Here is a 19,733-nt window from a genome sequence, read left to right as displayed (position 1 = left end):
TTGCGCCCTTACTAAAAATGTCTGCTGATAAAGGGTTACAAGTCCTCCCCATATCACCTAAAATTAGCTGCCAGTGAGGCTCTGTACCTTAATTACAGGCGTGTTTCTGAAATTAGCTTTTCTGACTCATGTCTGGTATCTGTGACTCTTCTCTCTCTCTCTCAGGCTGGCAGTGAGCCACGCCCCATTATTGTGACTGACAGCTTTGTGTCTCTTCAAATCGTGTCAATTTTTTTTACACAGTACAGTGTTACATTCATAACATGTGACCAGTGACTTTATCGCAGGTCCTTTAGCCTTCTTAAAATAGCAAACTGTACACCATGTATGTGATCACATGAAATCACAGCAGCCTCCATGGAGGATGGCGAGGAGTAGATGTCCATGGAAGCTGCTGTGACTTCATGCAGTCAGATACATGCATGTGGTAGTTTGCTATTGTTAAGAGGCTAAAGGACCTGAGAAGATGTCACTCTGGTCACATGACATAAACTTTGACCAGTAAGGAGGCAAATGGCATGGGAAGGCTTAGATGGGAGGGGCCGGATGAGCAGGACACGCCCCTCTCTGATGCCAGGGAATATAATATGATTTATGTGGATGTAAGCAAAACATTTTTAGCTAAAAGGGGTCGTTGAGTTAATAGGGCTCTATAGGAATCTATATGGGTTTGATATCTCCCTGGTGGCCCAGAGCAGTAAAGGGTTTGTCAGTAGAGGTAGGACTTAAAGTGAACCTGTCAGCACAGTTGCACGTGTACATCCAATGACAGGTTCCCTTTAAGTCCAACCTCTACTGTCAAACCCTTTACTGCCCTGGGCCACCAGGGAGATATCAACCCCTTAATGTCTCTGTTGTCCTAATCCACTTGTGATGCTGACATTAGGCTCTTCTCTGCCCTTGGCAACCTGTGATGCTAGCATTAGGGTATTCATTGCCCTATGTCGCCTGTAATAAAGATATTAGACCCTTCACTGCCCTAAGCTCCTTGCAGCCTTAGTCTATGAGTGATGCAGGTTCTTTGCAGCCTTTGCCTACCATGGAGACAATTATTAGACCTCACCACCTTTTTCCTAAAAACAAGTATTGACAGGTTTCCATAGAGCCTAATAGTACAAGGGGACCCTTCTCCACCCCCCCCCCCCACCAAAAAAAAATAAAAAATTAAGGCAGACATTTTATGAACTGCCTTAGTTATAAGACATTGTGAGCAAAATTTGGGATAATTAAAAAGGGATATAGAGTACCAGTATATGCTTATGACTGATCCAGCTAATGAGGGGTGCCCCACTAAACACTGCCATAGAGCTTTTCAGGTACATAAATAGTAAATCTTTATATAGCGCCATCATATTCCATAGTACATTACAAATCATGGGGTACACACAGGATACATCATTGCTTCCCCTTGCCCCAGTTCACATTACTTGTGCCATGATTACAGTATGGAAGATTGTGAACACGGATATAGTGCGGTTCCTTAAACAGAACAAATTTTGGAGAGTGCAGACATCTGGATCCATTCCTTTCCTTCAAATCCGATCAGTGATCAAACAGAAATGAAAAAAAATCCAACTTACATGGAGAAAACTAGAATATTTAGAGCTTTGTAGCTAGACTGTAGACACTCTGGACCGGACAAGGTATAGGACTATTATCTGGGCACCATGTAGCACAATGTATCAGGCCGCCTTATGGATAATTATTGGGGTGTACATTGACGGATACCAGCTACACGACAAACAAAGGTCAACTTGGTCCCTTAAGGTTAGTTACGGTCAGATGTCTCCCATGATATTCCAACTAAAACACACAATTTACACAATTCCCTGATTTAGGGTGAAATTTTCGGTGAACATTTAGCACAGCCACAACGCTAATGTGTACACAAATACAGGGGTGACACGGACCGAAAGCTACGCATCAGGAGGTGATTAACGAAGAACGCTAACGAGACTGAGAAGGTCTTCCAGTAAGTGCTGAATTAAGTACGGACCCTGAGGAAGACTCCATGCATGCCTTGTAATGGATTATGCCGTTCAGCTCACTCCAAGGTCCGAGGCGCTGATTATATACGGATATATACACCATTCTTGATTGTCCTCACACTATGCATCTTTTGGGAGGAGCAGATATTGAAATTCATTACTGTCCCACATGGTGGTCCTCAAGTGTCTGAGATCACTTCACATGGTTGATTTTATGATGTGAACCCAGATTACACCAAATCGATATAGCACCCCCTTCTGCTTTCCTATTCACATATTGTGGGCCCCCCGTAACCAGTTGTTTATGTGAAAACTCAATAAAAGATGTTTGTTATGAAACCATACATAGAGGCCGGGCCAGCGACTGCCGATGGGCACAACAGCCCCTGCTGGAGATATCTTCCCCAGCCAGTATCTCATTGTCCGAGCCCTCATCCAGGTCACAGGTGGAGGTGATCTCTGCCCAGGCCTCCTCCGTGGCTTCTACTGTCCATATGGGAATGCTGACTTTCATTTGCATATCGTGGAGCATCCTCTCCACATGCTCGATCTGACCGGCGAGATCCGGGGAGCAGGGTCGATCCGTTCTTTGGGTGCTATCTCGTACTCGGCTGCTGCTGGGAGACTTGATGTTGCGTGCTCGATAAGCAACTTCTGAGGTTTTACCTATGACCCCAGTGTTGACCAGTCTTTTTCGACGACCATGCATAGGAAAGAGCTGGCAGAGGTGGTGCGCCTTACACAGATCCTGCTGGAAGAGCTCCAGGGTGGAGAGGAATAGCACCCAGGTTCGTTCCAGCTCCACCCTGTCCTCCTGGGTCACCTCTTGCTCCATCAACAAGACCATCAAGGAGTTCATCAGATCTGTGGGTGAAGAGAGATTGGATTAAATGTAGAAGAAACATAAAAAATGATAACATTGTCTACAACCAAATGGTTATGGGTCGTGGGCGTGCTATTTCTGGAGGGGGTTACAGGACTGGTTTATAGATCACACAGTGGGAGCAAAGTGCATCTACACTGTGTCCCACTGAGACTCTTATAATAATAATAATCTTTATTTATATAGCGCCATCATATTCTGCAGCGCTTTACAAATCATAGGGGACATATACAATATAATATTACATTACAGACTACCTAGCCGTTACCTATTGATCTCTGCTGTATCACAAGTTTCAATCGTATTGGTGTCCCGAGGACACCAATGCAATAGAAAGCAGGAGACATCTGGATTGTAGCTTCCCTCCAGTGCCCCCTGAAAAGGAAGAATCAAGGGACCCAAAGCAGGAGCTCCAATGATAATCTCTGAGCACACCTTCTCTCTCCTCCTGTAGTCCTGGCAGCCAAGTAGGTGTCACTTTCAAATAGCACTGAGCGTGGCACGTCCTGGGTTTTCTTGGACTGCAGGAGGAAGCCATGAGTCCTATCTGGTAAATTCTGTGCTGGGTGCTCACATAAAAGGCTGTGAGTGCCATCTCTTGCACCCGTGCCATAGGTTCGCCACCACTGCCTTATGGGAATCTCCCTTTAACACAAAAAGGAAATATCAAAACAGACTATAAACCCCACAAATCTAATTTTGAAATGAAGATGACGATGAAGACCTCCTATTTTTCCAATCAGGGTTGTGGAGTCGGCTGTTTTTCCTAACTGTGACTCCCACATACATGGGGCATGGTTAAAGGGAACCTGTCATCAGCAAATGGCCTATTAAACCACTACCACCACTTTCATGCTCCAGTGTGGTGGCATCAACCTGAAAATCAACTTTGATGTGAGCTGTAAATTGGTTGTATTAAGTCAAGGAGGCCGAGAGTTTAACACTGAAGTCAAGGTGGGGAACTCTGAACACCTCCTCAACTTTGATTGACATCATGCAATGGATGTTTTCAGTGCATCCATTACAGTGAAGAGGATTTCTGAGGAAGAGAGAGCTTGACTTCAGTGTTAAAATCTCCGCCTCCTTGACTTTATACAACCAGTTTACCTTTCACTTCAAAGTAGATTTTCTGGATGCTGCCACCACACTGGGTCATGACAGAAACACAATCTGGAAGGTGTTCAGATGATTGGAAACATACTGCTAGTGGTTTATTAGTTCAATTTCTGTTGACAGGTTCCCTTTAAGTGATACATTTACAGTTATCATAAGGATTTCTATCACCATGATGATACAATAACCAAGTTATTTAGGTGTAACATAAAAAATAATTTATTGGAATACAACCTTATAGCTGTAACTTTAATACATTGTAATTATGCAAAACACAATCTTCAGGAGGACTTCACCTCTTCCACACTTGCGTTGCAGATCACGTCAGAGTTTGATCAGGGGGCGATCAGGGTTTGGTCAGTGAAAAACTGTCATTTTTCATCAGAGTTCAATCAGTTTTCAGTCAGAGTTTGTTCAGTGTCTCAGTTTTTCACGTGCGTTTTCAATGCAATTTCAATGCGTTTTTGATGCGCAGATAACGTGAAAAGGACTCAGGACTGAGCTCTATCTTTTCTATGGCAATTGATGCGTGAAAAACACACTGCACTCGCATTGCAATGCGTTTTTCATGCGTCTCCATAGACTAGAATGGTGCGTGAAACGCAAAAGTAGAGCACCCTGCGATTTTGAAACGCATGAAAAAAAAAGCATGCACGCGCATGAAACAAAACGCAAATAAGGACAAGGCCACTGGAAACAATGGGACAGAGTGCAATGCAAGTTCTGCGCGTCAAAAGCATGCGCAGAACACGCGTGTGAAAAACGCTAATGTGGAAGAGGCCTTAACCAGCCAAGCAAAACGACAGGCCAGGTCCGACCTAGCGTAGTTTTGCCCTCCAGCTGCCGGCCAGATACATCAAGAGGCTTAAGCAGGTCGATCGGCATTTCCGGCACTTTACTGTATGGTAAGGAAAATGCTGGAGAGAGTCCTGTCTTACAAGAGTTTGCAGAGACAAAAAAAAATCTATCTATTTTATTTGACCCCTTAACACTTTTTTACACTTTACACCCCTTTATACTTCTCGTTTTCAAAAAAGCCTCAAATTTTTTGTTTTTATAATTTCCATTTACATACGAGGGCTGAATTTCTGTGAGACAATTAAACTTCCTAGTAGCAGCGCTCGATACTCTGTGAAATGTGCCGGGAAGCTGGAGAAAAAAAAAATCTAAATGCAGTCAAATTGAAATAAAAATAAATTGCTCATGTAACTTTATTGTTAGCTCAAGCATCAAACTGATGATGGGCACAATGGTGAAGCTTGAGGTAAAACTTGGCAAAACGTCCTTATTTTAAAAAACCTATCTAAAATGGTGAAATGATATGAAATAACAAAGACGTGTATTAAAGGTGGAATGGAAAGGGATTTCGAGGGGTTTTCTCATAGAGGACAGCTGTTCCCTACTCACAGGACAGGCAGTACAGGGGAGTGCAGGTTTTTCCCTTCTGAGGTTTCCTTTGGGACCCACAAGATCAGACATTTATCCCTTGTGATCTATGTCCCTTATGGGAATCCCCATTAAATAAAATATCAAAAAAGACAGCTTACGGTACTTTTGGACCATAGACCCCACAAATCAAATTGTGAAATGATGACGGCGACCCCTTACACTGAGGACTATGATGGCGACCCCCTACACTGAGGACAATGACGGCGACCCCCTACACTGAGGACAATGACGGCGACCCCCTACACTGAGGACAATGACGGCGACCCCCTACACTGAGGACAATGACGGCGACCCCCTACACTGAGGACAATGACGCCGACCCCCTACACTGAGGACAATGACGGCGACCCCCTACACTGAGGACAATGACGGCGACCCCCTACACTGAGGACAATGACGGCGACCCCCTACACTGAGGACAATGACGCCGACCCCCTACACTGAGGACAATGACGGCGACCCCCTACACTGAGGACAATGACGGCGACCCCCTACACTGAGGACTATGACGGCGACCCCCTACACTGAGGACAATGACGCCGACCCCCTACACTGAGGACAATGACGGCGACCCCCTACACTGAGGACAATGACGGCGACCCCCTACACTGAGGACAATGACGGCGACCCCCTACACTGAGGACAATGACGCCGACCCCCTACACTGAGGACAATGACGGCGACCCCCTACACTGTGGGCGGCCCCCTATACCAGTGATGGTGCACCTATGGCACGGGTGCTAGGGGTGGCACTCGGAGCCCTCTTTTTGGGCACTTAGGCTGTGATCCCTAGCACAGTATCAATGAAGTCCAGGATGTGCTGCGCTATTTTACGGTGGCTCGTCCTCAGCTCCCTGGGTATACAAGAGGAGGAAGAAGGTGTTGACCATCACTGCAGATGCTTTTCCAAGCCCCTGTGATTCTTCTTCTCAAGCTACTGTATTGGCATCCTCAGGATGCTAATACGATTGAAAGCTGTGACAGAGCTGGGAACAATAAGTTAGGTGATAAACAAGTGGGTTTTGGTGGTAGTTTGGGCACTTGGTCTCTAAAAGGTTCGCCCTCACTGCCCTATACGGAGGACAGCGACCTCCTACAATGAGGACGATGACTTCCTTTACTGAGAATGATGATGGTGATGACCTCCTATACTGAGAATGATGATGGCGATGACCTCCTATACTGAGGACCATGTGCAGACCATCGCCTTTGCAAACAATAACAGAGGCTTTCATTTATGGGGCTCCAATATTTCACTGTTAATAGCACCTAGACGATCATCTCCTTCCAATACTATTGCTTTCTAATCTAGTTTCCAGGCTGTCCACCCACACCCTCTGAATCATGCTTTGTCTCTCAAGATTTGTCTCTGTTATTATTCCCAGAGCTCTGCACATACATCGACCTTTGCATCTACACACACTCCGGGGAGCTGCACACGAAATGGTGACAAATATGCAGAAATTGCCATCAAATGTTATACAAATTTGTGATCCAGATAGTGATTTTGTCTATAGCACCTTAAGCGGTTTGTTGGGGGTCTCGGGAGCCAGGTCAGGACCGAAACCAGGGCCTCTGCCGACCTCTGTACAACATCATTATTGGTGTACATTAATCTAAAATTGGTATAAATGTATTTAACTGTAACCAGCACGTCTTTATGCTGTAGATGATCATGGCTAAACCTTGTCAGTCATCCCATTGCTCCATTCACCAGGTTTGAGGAACCTAGGCTGGTGATTTAGGAGCCCCAAACTAGATGACAGGTTCCCTTTAAAGATAAAAAATTCCTCGGTTGCTCGGAAAGCTCCTGTTTAGGTCCTTGTACTCGATCACAAGTTTGGTGGCACATAGGACCTGCATCATCCAATGTGTGGCCTCCTAAGACATGGAACACTGTCCATTTCCCAGGGAATTTTACTTCCTGTTCCATGGCCCGAGGAGGTCACTCATTGGATGAGGCACATCCCATGACACCACAGACTCCAGCTGTGGCAACCTGGGCATTTTCCATATACAGTACACAGAAATCCCCTTTAATCTATTCAGAGACAATGAATGCCATCAGGTGTGGACAACCATATAACACTTATCAAAGCCTCAGAAGGATCATAGCCACTTCCAAAAAGATCTACTTGGCAGATATATATTCTCCTTTTAGAAACACATGCACACTCAGCCTAACAGAGCATGCATGTGTATCAGTGGTTAGAGGGAATCTCTATCTGCTGAAAGACCATTTAGCGTCTGACGGCAGAGAAATGTTATCCCCTCTAATCACGTAGCCATACTAAATCTACAGCATAATAGAAAAGTCTCCGCTTGATAAATTAGCTACCAAAATATTTGTTTCGTGGCTTCTCTTTGCCATGAGGGACAATATTCCATTAAAGTCTCCAGCTGCTATTAATATTAACTTGCTGAGGGATCCTGCCTGGCGGCCATCATTATACCGTCATATCTGTGCGAGATGGAATGAAGCAAAATCGTTTTAATAGAGCAATAAGCAGCCAAGTACAAGCATCCCACGTATCCCATTCCCTTTAAGATGTTGTCAACACAGGGCTCAATGTCGGCAGCACAGAAGAATGACTGAGGCATATAGGACAATGTATACTGCAATGAGGTACCTAATAATAATCATTTATTTATATAGCGCACACAGATTATGCAGCGCTGCATAGAGCTTGAGAAATCAGTCCCTGTCCCCATGGGGCTCTCAATCTAATCAACCTACCGGTATGTTTTTTGGAGTGTGGGAGGAAACTGGAGGACCCGGAGGAAACCCACGCAAACACGGAGAGAACATACAAACTCTTTGCAGATGTTGACCTGGTACTTGAACCCAGGTCCCCAGTGCTGCAAAGCTGTAGTGCTAACCACTGAGCCACTATCTTTGTCAGGCATTCCCCCTAAGCAGAGACTTAGGCCCCTTATACACAAACGTATGTTATGTCCAGGATGAAAACTGGAAGTAGCAGGGGGAGGGGTGAGGAGCGCAGACCCGCCCCCCCCTCCCCCCACACACACACATAGGCAGTCACACAACTGCACAGCGAAAGATAGAGCTCAACGTGCCGTGCCATATGCCAGCTGACGTTCGTACATGTGGTTCGAAACGTTTGTGTGCATGGAGCCTTAGACAAAGCCATATTGGAACTAACTACGTCTGGTTCATGGTTGCCTAAGTGCTGCGACAAATCACTGACCTCGTACTCCTCATGAATACTCCTCACGTACTCCTCATGAATACTCCTGAGACCATATATATCGTCTGTAATCCATTAAGGGAACGATGGTTTTATGATTCTAGTGGTCCTTGTTTAGGACCCTGCTCTCCTAGGTAAGCAGAGATTCATTGCATCATAGATGACTATGATACAGGTGTCCCTAATGTTCCTTCTCTAAAATATGGCTGACATATGGGTCACATTTCAGAGCCGGGGCAAACAGTATGATGCCAGAATGCTGGAGCAGAGCCGGCCAGGTAGAGACTATAGAAATATATAAATCGCTTACATAAATATTGGGGCTCCATAGCTATTTGTAACTTTTTTTGTTTCAGATGTCACACTGGCACATTCATTTCAATGGACCCATACACATGAATGTGAGGAGACGCAAAAGCAGGTCCTATTCTTGCCTAACCTATGAAAGTGTATGGGAATGTGAAACATACGGATATCATCCATGTGCTTTTTGCGGATCAGTTGCTTTTTAGCACAATCATGTGACCCTTCAGGAGACTGGGCAATCATTATTTGCCAGCCTTCCATTTTACGGATGACATACGGAGCGCTTTTGAGGACATCTGGATGAGAAAAGGATTATACACCGATGACTGAACAAGTGGACCACGGATTTGTTGTTTGCGGTCTGAGAACCGTGCACGTTCAAGTGCAGGTAAGACGCAGACTATCCCCCAGGGTGCACTCACCTGTGCTGAGCTCAAATGCTTTCTTCCTGCTCTCCTCCAGCTCCTCCCGTAGGCGCGGGCAGTCTGACGTGCCCCCCACGCACATCACCAGCTGCCGATAACAAGCCGTCACCTTATTCAATGAGTTATGTCCCTTCTTGCAGTCCTCCACCGTGCCATGGCCGCTGCTCTCCGTCACATGCCCGCGTTTCCCCCGCAGGGTTAACGTTCTGGTGACGGGGTGCAAGTGAGCCGGTGCCGGGCTGGCACCTTCCTGGGCAGACATGCTTAATCTGCCCCTTTCCTGGCATAGGAGGCACCTGGCAAAAAAAAAAAAAAGAAAATTAATAAAACTTTTTATTAAAATTTACAAATCCCTCCTGACACTTTATATAATTCCTGTTGGCATCTGTAGACGGGCACCACCCCCACTGATAAGGTGCGGGCACATAATAGGGATCAGCGGTGACTCGCAGACATCTCACATTGATGGGTTTTACTATATTTACAGGGCAGTGACATGCACGCTGCTAATCTGCCCACTGACCTCACCCTTACCCTTACCTCCTGCCATCCTGTAGTAAACACAACATGTCACCCGGGTGCAGGGATGTGCTGCCACTTCACATACAACACTGAAAAGCCATTATTACAAGGGGGTCTTTACTGCATGGCACAATGCCCGTCCTCCATTCATAGACTCCAGGCTGTGATAAGCAGGATTATAGCAGAGCGTGCCCGCGTGACATTCACTATCAGGGCGTATTCACACAATCCATCCCGTATGTGAATGGGTCAGATGTACGGCAAGGGCAAAGGATTTGGGGGAACTATATTAATGATGGAGCCATAAGAACAGCTCTACAGATCAGAGTGTGACTTTAAGGGGTGCCTAGGTTATAGGGGTGCAGTACATTACAGACCCTATATCCATTGCAGGTCTAATCCCACATAAGGGGTGCAGGGATGAAAACCAGGGGAGCTGCAGAGAAGGAAAACCTCTCATACCCAAAATTCTAGAATGTTGGAATAAAACAAAATCTCCTGTAATGCCAGTCCTCATAGTTTCCTACAGCCAGGGTCCTGTCCCATCTCTGCCCAGGCTATGCCAGTCTCTGGTGCCCCCTGTATCCCGTGCCCGGCCTGCCACTTACCTGGCCGGTGGGTACCAGCATCGGCCGTCACATCCCTCCCCGAGCCGCGGCTTATGGCTGAGGGTGTAATAGGATAATGGCAGGAAGCAGCTGCTCTGCTGACTAAAGCCTCATGGAGCCGGATTCCCCGGGGGAGCTGCTCCGTCCCTCAGTGTGGGAAATCCACAGCACCGAGCACAGGGGCCGCCTCCGGAGCTGCAGGCCCGCGCCCACCGCCGCCTATGGGAGGGGGCAGCCCGCGCCCTCCTCCTCCATGGACCCGGCACCATGTGCCACAGAGAGGCTGCATGTCTCCTGTCAGGGAGCAGTAAAGGTATCTCCCAATTTTGAAATAAAAGAAGAGTCGCAGGCAGCATGCTGCTGAATATTATTTTGCCCTTTATCCCACTCTTAGTATTCTCACAAAGTATACTATCCATCTTAATGGCCCAGACAATGTATAATGCCCCCTTTTCTTATGGTCCCTCACTTAGTGAGCCCCTTTATTTGTAGCTCCGTCACTTTCCCTGTGCACTCCTACCCTCTCCTTATATTGTGGCCCCTTTTATCCTCCTCCCCTTACATTGTGGCCCTTCTCATTTCCCTCACATTGTGGCCCCTCTACTCCCCCTTCACATTGTGGCCACATTTATACTCTTCCCCTTACATTCTGGCCCCTATCCTCCTTTCCTTTACATTGTAGTCCCTTTACTCCCCCTTACATTGTAGCCCTTTTTATCTTCCTCCCCCTGCATTGTGGCCCTTCTCCTCATTTCCCTCACATTGTGGCCACATTTATCCTCCCCCCACCTTAAGTTGTGTCCCTTCTTCTCCTTTCCCTCACATTGGGGCCCCCCTACTCCCCTTCACATTGTGGACCCCTTTTTTTGTCCTCTCCCCCCTCTCTTACATTTTGGCCCCTCACCTTGATGTTCTATAGCAGTGGGGGTGAACCTATGGCACGGGTGCCATTTTTGTGGGCACTCAGACCATCGCCCCAGGACAGACTTCACCTAATAGGACTAAAACTCACTGCAGTCCCAGGAAGCTTAAGAGATGCTGCTCCCAGCGCTATTTTAAAGCGACACTTCATTGTCTGTTTGGAACTGTGGGAAAAGTGAGAAGGTTCTGACAGAACTGCAATATCTTTGTAGGTCATCCTGCTGGACCCACCATTCTTACTGTACAGAGAGACCCCGGAGAGAAGCTACAATGATAGTCTGAATGTGCCCTCCTTTTTTCAACTGTATTGGTGGCCTCAGGGAGTTGATACGATTGAAAGATGTGGAAGCACAGGTAGCAGTAAGTTACTGCTTCAAATGCAATGTTGGCACTTCATGGTAAATAAGTGGGTTTTGGTTGTAGTTTGGGCACTCTGTCTCTAAAAGGTTCGCCATCACTGTTCTATAGTAAACAAAAAAAACATCAGTTACTCACCTTTCCCAGTTCCACAACAGTCGTGCTTACTCCTCTGTCCCTGGTATGTGCAGCTTTGAAGCTGGCAGGCATGATGACATCATCAGATGTCCCGATGTTCCCGATCGCAGCCGTTTCCATAGAAACGCCGATGCGATCGGGCCGAGGCCCGCCCCGGTGGGCGCGACTTTCTCTGCCTTTAACATAAAGCGTGCAAAAGACTTTGCGTATTAAATCTGGCGCACGGTCCGACTGAGTGCCAGAACGCCCACTGATTTCTATCACATGGTAGCTAGCGCATCTGCGCCATAAAACATTTGCATGCATGTGTGCAAGCAGTTTACACCTAAAAGAACGCGCAAAGTCTGACAGAAAACTGGGGCAAAGTTCTTGGTAAATGTGCTCCCATATGTGATCAAGCCGTGGCATGGCCCTGTGCGCTCTAAACGCTACGTCAAAGTGCCACGTGTTACAGCACCCTTAGGGTGATGGCACAAGTGGCGTTTTGAACGCTTTTTTGGCTCCTTTTTAAGCAGTCCATCAAAAACCGCATGCGTTTTTGACCAGTTTCAATTAAGATAATTGGTCAAAACCATGTTTTTTTAACGCATGAGTTTTTTGATGGACTTCTTTAAAAACGGCCCCAAAACGGGTTCAAAACGCCACGTGTGCCATCACCCTTAGCAGGGGGGTGTCTGCTGTATAATACATAAGTCACCCGACCGAGTCCTCTCTTCACAGTCTCCAAACAGTGTTATCGCAATAACTTCATAAAGTTATGGCATTTTCGTGGTAATAGGTGGCAGTAGTTGGATCCCAATGATCTGATAATCGAATCCCTAAACCCAACGTTAGGTTGGCAATATACTTTTCTCCAAAAAACACTTCTAACGCCCCATAAGGGTGATGGCACACGTGGCGTTTTTGGTCCTTTTTTAAGCAGTCCGTATAAAAACGCTTGAAAACACATCAGTTTTTGACAGGTTTTACCAATTATCTTCATTAAAACTGGTCAAAAACGTGTGCAATTTTTGACAGACTGCTTAAAAACGCCCCAGAAACGCGTTCAAAACACCACGTGTGCCATCGCCCTAAGCCACGTCTTTGCAGTATGTTGGTGTATAGAGACGGATGATGACATCTCCAGCCTGTTCTGGCAGACATGTCCGGGCCTGCACGTTGTAAATATAGGTCCCCGAATGCTATGAATGGATATCCTTAGGGGTTTTCCTCCTTTTCCATGAAGCCTACAGCCAACTCCCCTCTTTTCTTTTTTCCATTGAAGTGTACTTGTCGGCTTTGGAAAAAGCTGCAGCTTGTGGGAGACGGAGTACACAGCTCTGCAGCGCACCAGACCTGCTGCTCCTCGCACCGCCGTTACCTGGCAACCAGACGGCTATTAACCCCCTTCCTCAGTTCAATAACTGCACCAATATCACAGAAAACCTACTCGTCCATCTTTCATGTCATGTTATCTGCTTGTATATAGAAGTGCGTGAACAGAATAAATAGGGATCAGAGGGATAAAAACATTGGAAGTAACAGATAGATTTTTCCATGCATTGCACGTTTGACAGCCTGCCGAAAATCATTGCCGACAAATGGCACAGCTGTCACATTGTCAGTCTGGAAAGTGCATGCCAACAATAGTGACTATTACAGCCAATATACAACACGAAAGCAGCTCTAGAGCTCTACTAGTTGAAAGACTATTGAGGGTTACAGCCCCCCAGTAATCGGACACTATGTACAATCTACTCCTGCTCTATAACATGCTGCCTGCAGATAGGACACTATGTACAATCTGCTCAGCTCCTCCTGCTATACAACATGCTGCCTGCAGATAGGACATTATGTACAATCTGCTCAGCTCCTCCTGCTATACAACATGCTGCCTGCAGATAGGACACTATGTACAATCTGCTCAGCACCTCCAGCTCTATAACATGCTGCCTGCAGATAGGACATTATGTACAATCTGCTCAGCTCCTCCTGCTATACAACATGCTGCCTGCAGATAGGACCGTCTCAGTGCATCCTCCTCTATAATATACTGCCTGCAAATAGGACACTATGTACAATCTGTTCCTACTCTACAACTTTCTACCTGCAGATAGGACACTATGTAGAACCTGCTCAGCGCCTCATGCTCTATAACATGCTACCCGCAGATAGGACACTATGCACAATCTGCTCCTGCCCTATAACATGCTACCTGCAGATAGGACACTATGCACAATCTTCCTCCTGCTCTAAAACATGCTACCTGCAGATAGGACACTATGCAGAACCTGCTCAGCAGCTCATGCTCTATTATATACTGCCTGCATATAGGACACTATGTACAATCTGCTCCTGCTCTATAATATACTGCCTGCAGATAGGGCACTGTGTACAATCTTCTCAGCTCCTCCTGCTCTGTAACATGCTACCTGCAGATAGGAAACTATGTACTATTTACTAAGATACTACTGCTCTATAACATGCTGCATGCAGATAGGAAACTATGTACAATTTACTAAAATGCTACTGCTCTTTAACATGTTGCCTGCAGATAGGACACTATGTACAACCTTCTTAGTGCCTCCTGCTCTATAACATACTGCCTGCAGAAAAGACACTGGGACACATTTACTCAAAACAGTGCAGTGTGTACTATGTGCAGTTGCCTGTGTATTGTGCAGGGGGCGCCAGATTCAGGACTGATTCAGTAGCGCAAGTTCTTCATGAATCTGGCGCCCCCTGCACTGCCCTGTCAAAGGGCACCAACTTTTTTATGGTGCACCTTTAACATTTCTGTCGGACTTTGCATGTAAAATTTGGCGCACAGTCTGACAGTCCCCTTTCAGTGATGAAATTTGTGTTGTGTGAAGAATAGTGCTACCATCACACAGCCGCGCAAGGTCCTTAGTAAATGTGCCCCACTATGTACAATCTGCTTATAATCTCCTTCTCTATAACATGCTGCCCTCAAAAAGGACACTAAATACAACTTGTTCAGCTGCTCTATAACATACTTCTTGCAGATAATACATGATATACAATTTGCTCAGCTCTTCCTGCTCTATAACATGCTGCTCATAAATTTGGGGTGCTTTTTCAAGCTGACAGGTTCCACATAAGCCAAATTTCGTGCAGTTTTCGTGCCGTTCAGTGGTTTGTTAGTCGTAGGCAGTGAAAGTTATGGGAATTGTGCTTAGATAAAGACGATATATAGTTACACATTATTTTGCAAGACTCCATCCACTATGCTAATATAACCCTCTGTTTCCTAGACTAGGACGTGCACATTTCCTTGGTTTTAGTAATGCAATGCTTTATTTTAGGGAAGCTACAAAGCACTGACCTTGCCCCCCATTTCTGCTATATAACATGGTCCTACCTATCATATTCTCCCTGGCGGCCATATATCAGTTACTGCTGGAGGAGATGATAACTTTTCTTAGTTCATGGATGTTTGTGCTTCTGTTCCCTTCTTCTCTAATCCCTCCCTCTGTTCTGAAACCCTACTTCTCTCCCCACATGGAATGCATCTATTTTGGGAAGACACTACACATCCCCCTCCTGCGTCCCTATGGGCTGACTCTCCCTAATTATAAACAAGCTGAAGAGGGACATGCAGGCCTGTAGGCTCAGAATAGTTCACATTCCTGGGAGAAAAGCTCTCCATAGGCTGCACCTGCCTCTAACCATCCCACACATCTACCCTAGTGCTACAGCCGGGGGGCGCTGTACATCTGCCTTATAATGTGCGGACAGTGTCTGTCTACAGTCTATAGAGGATGCTTACACTACTTCATTAATTTGGAGTCTGTCAATTAATTAAAACATTGCTTTTTCGGCAGGGGACACTCAGGTTAGAATCGTAGAAGGTTAGTCCCTGTCAAGCCACCTGCGGCAGTACAACAGTAGCGGATGGGATTGAAACAAATCCCATGTCAAATATTGCAATGAATTCCGGTAATTATTTTAACCATTGCAGCTTTTTCTTTAGGATTTTGCAAATAGAAAATGACAGCATTTTCGGGGGAAAAGAGAAGCAATGTTCTAAGTAAATCAATGGAAAGTAGAATTTGGCGCAGAAATTCTCTGACAAAATCTGACATGTAAACTGACACTAAGCCCCTTTTCACACTGCCATTATGGGGACGTATATCCAATATACAGGGGAGTAACTACAGGGGTAGCAGCTGCTATGGGACCCACAGTGTCAGGGGGCCCCAGCATCTTTAGTATTGGGTGTGTATATGTTAGATGTATTTGTATATATGTAATATATACACATAATATACATACATATATATATATATATATATATATATATATATATATATATATATATATTGTATCTGTACGTATATATGGTGTATATATTTTGCTGTATTTGTGTATATGCTGTGTGAGTATGCAAATATGTATATTTTTTTAAGGGGGAAGTGGGCCCTATTGGCCCCTGTCTCTTCTAGTTACTCCCTGGCCGATATATGTCCCCATAGATATCTATGACGCCCGAACCATGATGACTACATAGATACCTTTAAGAGAACAAAGGATAATGCATACCTTACCTGAACTAAGCCTACTATATAGCAAAAGTACTAGAACCAAGATTTTTACAAACATACAGTACAGGAACCAAGCAGGTTGGAATTAGATTCAGGACCAGATTACTGCATAAAAATTTTTGCAAGTTTATTACATAGATACAGGACCAGAGGCCAAATAATATTGATACAGACAAAGGGGGACATTTATCATACACCAGCGTATAGTCCCTACATCTCTGGTGCCATCCGATATATCAAGAGGGTCAGGTCTTTTGATGTATCTGACAGTGTAGCGTATATATATTTCTAGGGGGAGGGGAGACAGTGGAAACAGACTGGCTCATTAGCATAATTATAAAACTTGATATTAGAAGGAAGGAGGCTACGGACAACAAATATAAGAAGTTTACCACAGTCACAGTGTCTGGATCTATGAGTAAGTGTCCCTGGTTTATGATAATAGTATATACCCCTTATCTGGTAAATTGTAAAAAAAAAAAAAGTGCCATCTCAGTTTTTTACAGTGCAAACTTAATACTGTTCTCTTGCTCCACTAGTGATCACTGCTTTGCCCTCACAGTATCCAATATATTATCAGTGCTTTTACAGTAGCTGATATGAATACGGTGTACCATAGTAGTCAATATAGTCACAGTGCTCTAAAAGTAGCCAATATAGTCACTGAGACCCAACAGTAGTCAATATGGTAATAGTGCTCCCATAGTAGCCATTATAGTCACAGTTCCCCAACAGTAGCCAAAATGTATTCCTTTTCCCTAGTGATCACTGTTATGCTTTCACACTATCTTATATAGTAACGGTGCTTCTACAGTAGCCAATATGAATACAGTGTCCCATAGTAGTCATTCTCCTATAGTAGCCAATAGTCCCAGTGCCCCCAGAGTTGCCAATAATCACAGTGCCCACACAGCAGCCAATATATTGTTGCAGTGCCACCATAATAGCTAATATAGTAACAGCACTCTCATTGTAGCCAATATAATAACAGTGTTTCACAGTAGCCAATATAGTCACAGTAATCCAAAAGTAGCCAATATAGTCACAGTAATCCAAAAGTAGCCAATATAGTCACAGGGACCCCTCAATAGCAAAAAATCACAGTGCCCCAACGGTAGCCAATATAGCTGCAGTGCCACCACAGTAACTTATATAGTAACAGTTCTCTCAGATTAGCCAATATAATACAGTAAGTGTCCCACAGTAGCCAATATAGTCACAGTGCTCTAAAAGTAGCCAATATAGTCACATGGCCTCCACAGTAGCCACTACAGTAACAGTGCCCCAACAGTAGCCAATATAGCTACATAGCCCCTACAGTAGCCATTATAGTAACAGTTCAGCTAAAGTAGCCAATATAGTATCAATGCCCTCACAGTAGCCAATATAGTAACAATTATCCCACTGTAGTCAATATAATTACAGTGCTCCCAAGTAGCCCATAGTTACAGTGCCCCCTGTAGCTAATAGTCACAGGCAATATCCAGCACTCCTTTAGTTAAGAATGGAGCAACAGAATGCATGCTCCATTCTCATTATTGATGGGGGTCCCAGTGGTTAGACTATCACCAATGAGATTGTTATCTGCTATCCTGCAGCCTGTGGATAGGGGAAAACAATCATACTTGGTTACAGACCCTTGTCCAGATGGTACAACCCTTTTGGGGTAAAATACCTTTTAGGGTATTTGATCCTGATGACCCCAATTGACTATAATGTGAATCATTGGGGCACATTTACTTACCCGGTCCATTCGCGTTCCAGCGGCGGCTTCTCTGACGAGCGTTCGGGTCTTCCGGCGATTCATGAAGGTCCTGTGCACGATGTCCACCAGGTGTCACTGCTGCGCCGAAGTCCGCCGAGGTGCCCCGGAGTTCATCGTCTTCATCGTGGTGCATGTATGGCCCGTGCGACCATTTTTTTTTTTAAATGCGGCGGTTTTTCCGAATCCGTCGGGTTACCGTTTGCCCCCCCCCAATTTCCGTCGCGTGCATGCCAGCGCCGATGCGACACAAACCGATCACGTGCGCCAAAATCCCGGGGCAATTCAAGGAAAATCGGCGCAAATCGGAAATATTCGGCTAACACGTCGGGAAACCGCGAATCGGGCCCTTAGTAAATGACCCCCATTATGTTTTTGTGGCATCCAGCATTTCCCTGTACAGTAGAGTCCTGGACATCATTACCTATCTGTGCCAGAGGATCCTAAATGAATCTGCAGCGCGATGTAAGCGGCTACGTGAATCTGTCAGTCTTTATACAGATCTAATTGTGAAGCGTCACATAACTGCCCCATAATGGAAGACGTATTTATTATGTGATTTGTACTAATATGTTTGATGACAGCTGCTCCGCTGAAACATTAGTCTTCATAAATGAGATTTGAGATCTGCTGCACTCGCTCATAATTCAGTTGCGCTGCTCTGCTGCCTGTTCCAATGCGTCTTACTTTTGATTTTATGCCCAGAACACTTCAAAAACATGCTGCCATATAATAATGACCATAAATAATACTCCTACTCGTTCTCAGATAGTATGTTCCTGCCTTTGTGAGGTGTGTACATGCCCAAACTAACTGCCCAAGCCAAGGCAAGCCCATCCACCATAAGTGTTACTGCCAGGATAGCAGATATAGCAGACACTATGGGGCCCATCAACCCAGGGGGCCCATTGCAACTCATTGGGGGTCATTTACTAAGGGCCCGATTCACGTTTTCCCGACGTGTTACCCGAATATTTCGATTTGCACCGATTTTCCCTGTATTGCCCCGGGTTTTTGGCGCACGCGATTGGATTGTGGCGCATCGGCGCCGGCATGCACGCGGCGGAAATCGGATTTGGATGTTTGTATATCTTGTACTAGAACCTGTACTATGACGTCCCTGTATATATTATAGCTGTGCTGTGAGATCACTGTGTGTATTACTCCTGTACTGTGACATCACTGTGTGTATTATCCCTGTACTGTGACATCACTGTGTGTATTATCCCTGTACTGTGATATCACTGTGTGTATTATCCCTGTACTGTGACATCACTGTGTGTATTATCCCTGTACTGTGATATCACTGTGTGTATTATCCCTGTACTGTGATATCACTGTGTGTATTATCCCTGTACTGTGATATCACTGTGTGTATTATCCCTGTACTGTGACATCACTGTGTGTAGTATTATCCCTGCACTGTGACATCACTGTGTGTATTATCCCTGTACTGTGACATCATTATGTGTATTATCCCTGTACTGTGACATCACTATGTGTATTAT

General features: G+C 45.3%; 1 protein-coding gene across 2 annotated transcripts; it reads right to left on the bottom strand.

Moving 5' to 3' along the window:
* Nucleotides 1-1,202: 1,202 nt before the first annotated feature.
* LOC140064791 (regulator of G-protein signaling 9-binding protein-like) lies at nucleotides 1,203-15,388 on the bottom strand. 2 transcript variants are annotated; one of them, XM_072112024.1, is made up of 3 exons: nucleotides 15,281-15,388; nucleotides 9,371-9,669; nucleotides 1,203-2,852 (listed from the first exon to the last, which is right to left on the bottom strand). In XM_072112024.1, the coding sequence occupies exons 2-3, from the start codon at nucleotides 9,633-9,635 to the stop codon at nucleotides 2,320-2,322; spliced, it is 798 nt and encodes a 265-aa protein (XP_071968125.1). In that variant the 5' UTR covers nucleotides 9,636-9,669; nucleotides 15,281-15,388; the 3' UTR covers nucleotides 1,203-2,319. The 2 variants fall into 2 exon arrangements, with proteins under 2 accessions (XP_071968125.1, XP_071968124.1); XM_072112023.1 differs by lacking the exon at nucleotides 15,281-15,388 and adding an exon at nucleotides 10,504-10,746 and having other exon boundaries at nucleotides 1,204-2,852.
* Between the last annotated feature and the right edge of the window lie 4,345 nt (nucleotides 15,389-19,733).

The sequence above is a fragment of the Engystomops pustulosus genome, chromosome 6, assembly GCF_040894005.1.
Source record: "Engystomops pustulosus chromosome 6, aEngPut4.maternal, whole genome shotgun sequence".
Classification (NCBI taxonomy): Eukaryota; Metazoa; Chordata; class Amphibia; order Anura; family Leptodactylidae; genus Engystomops; species Engystomops pustulosus.
Note: the sequence above shows the minus strand (reverse complement) of the source record. Positions and strands in the feature narration are given on the sequence as shown.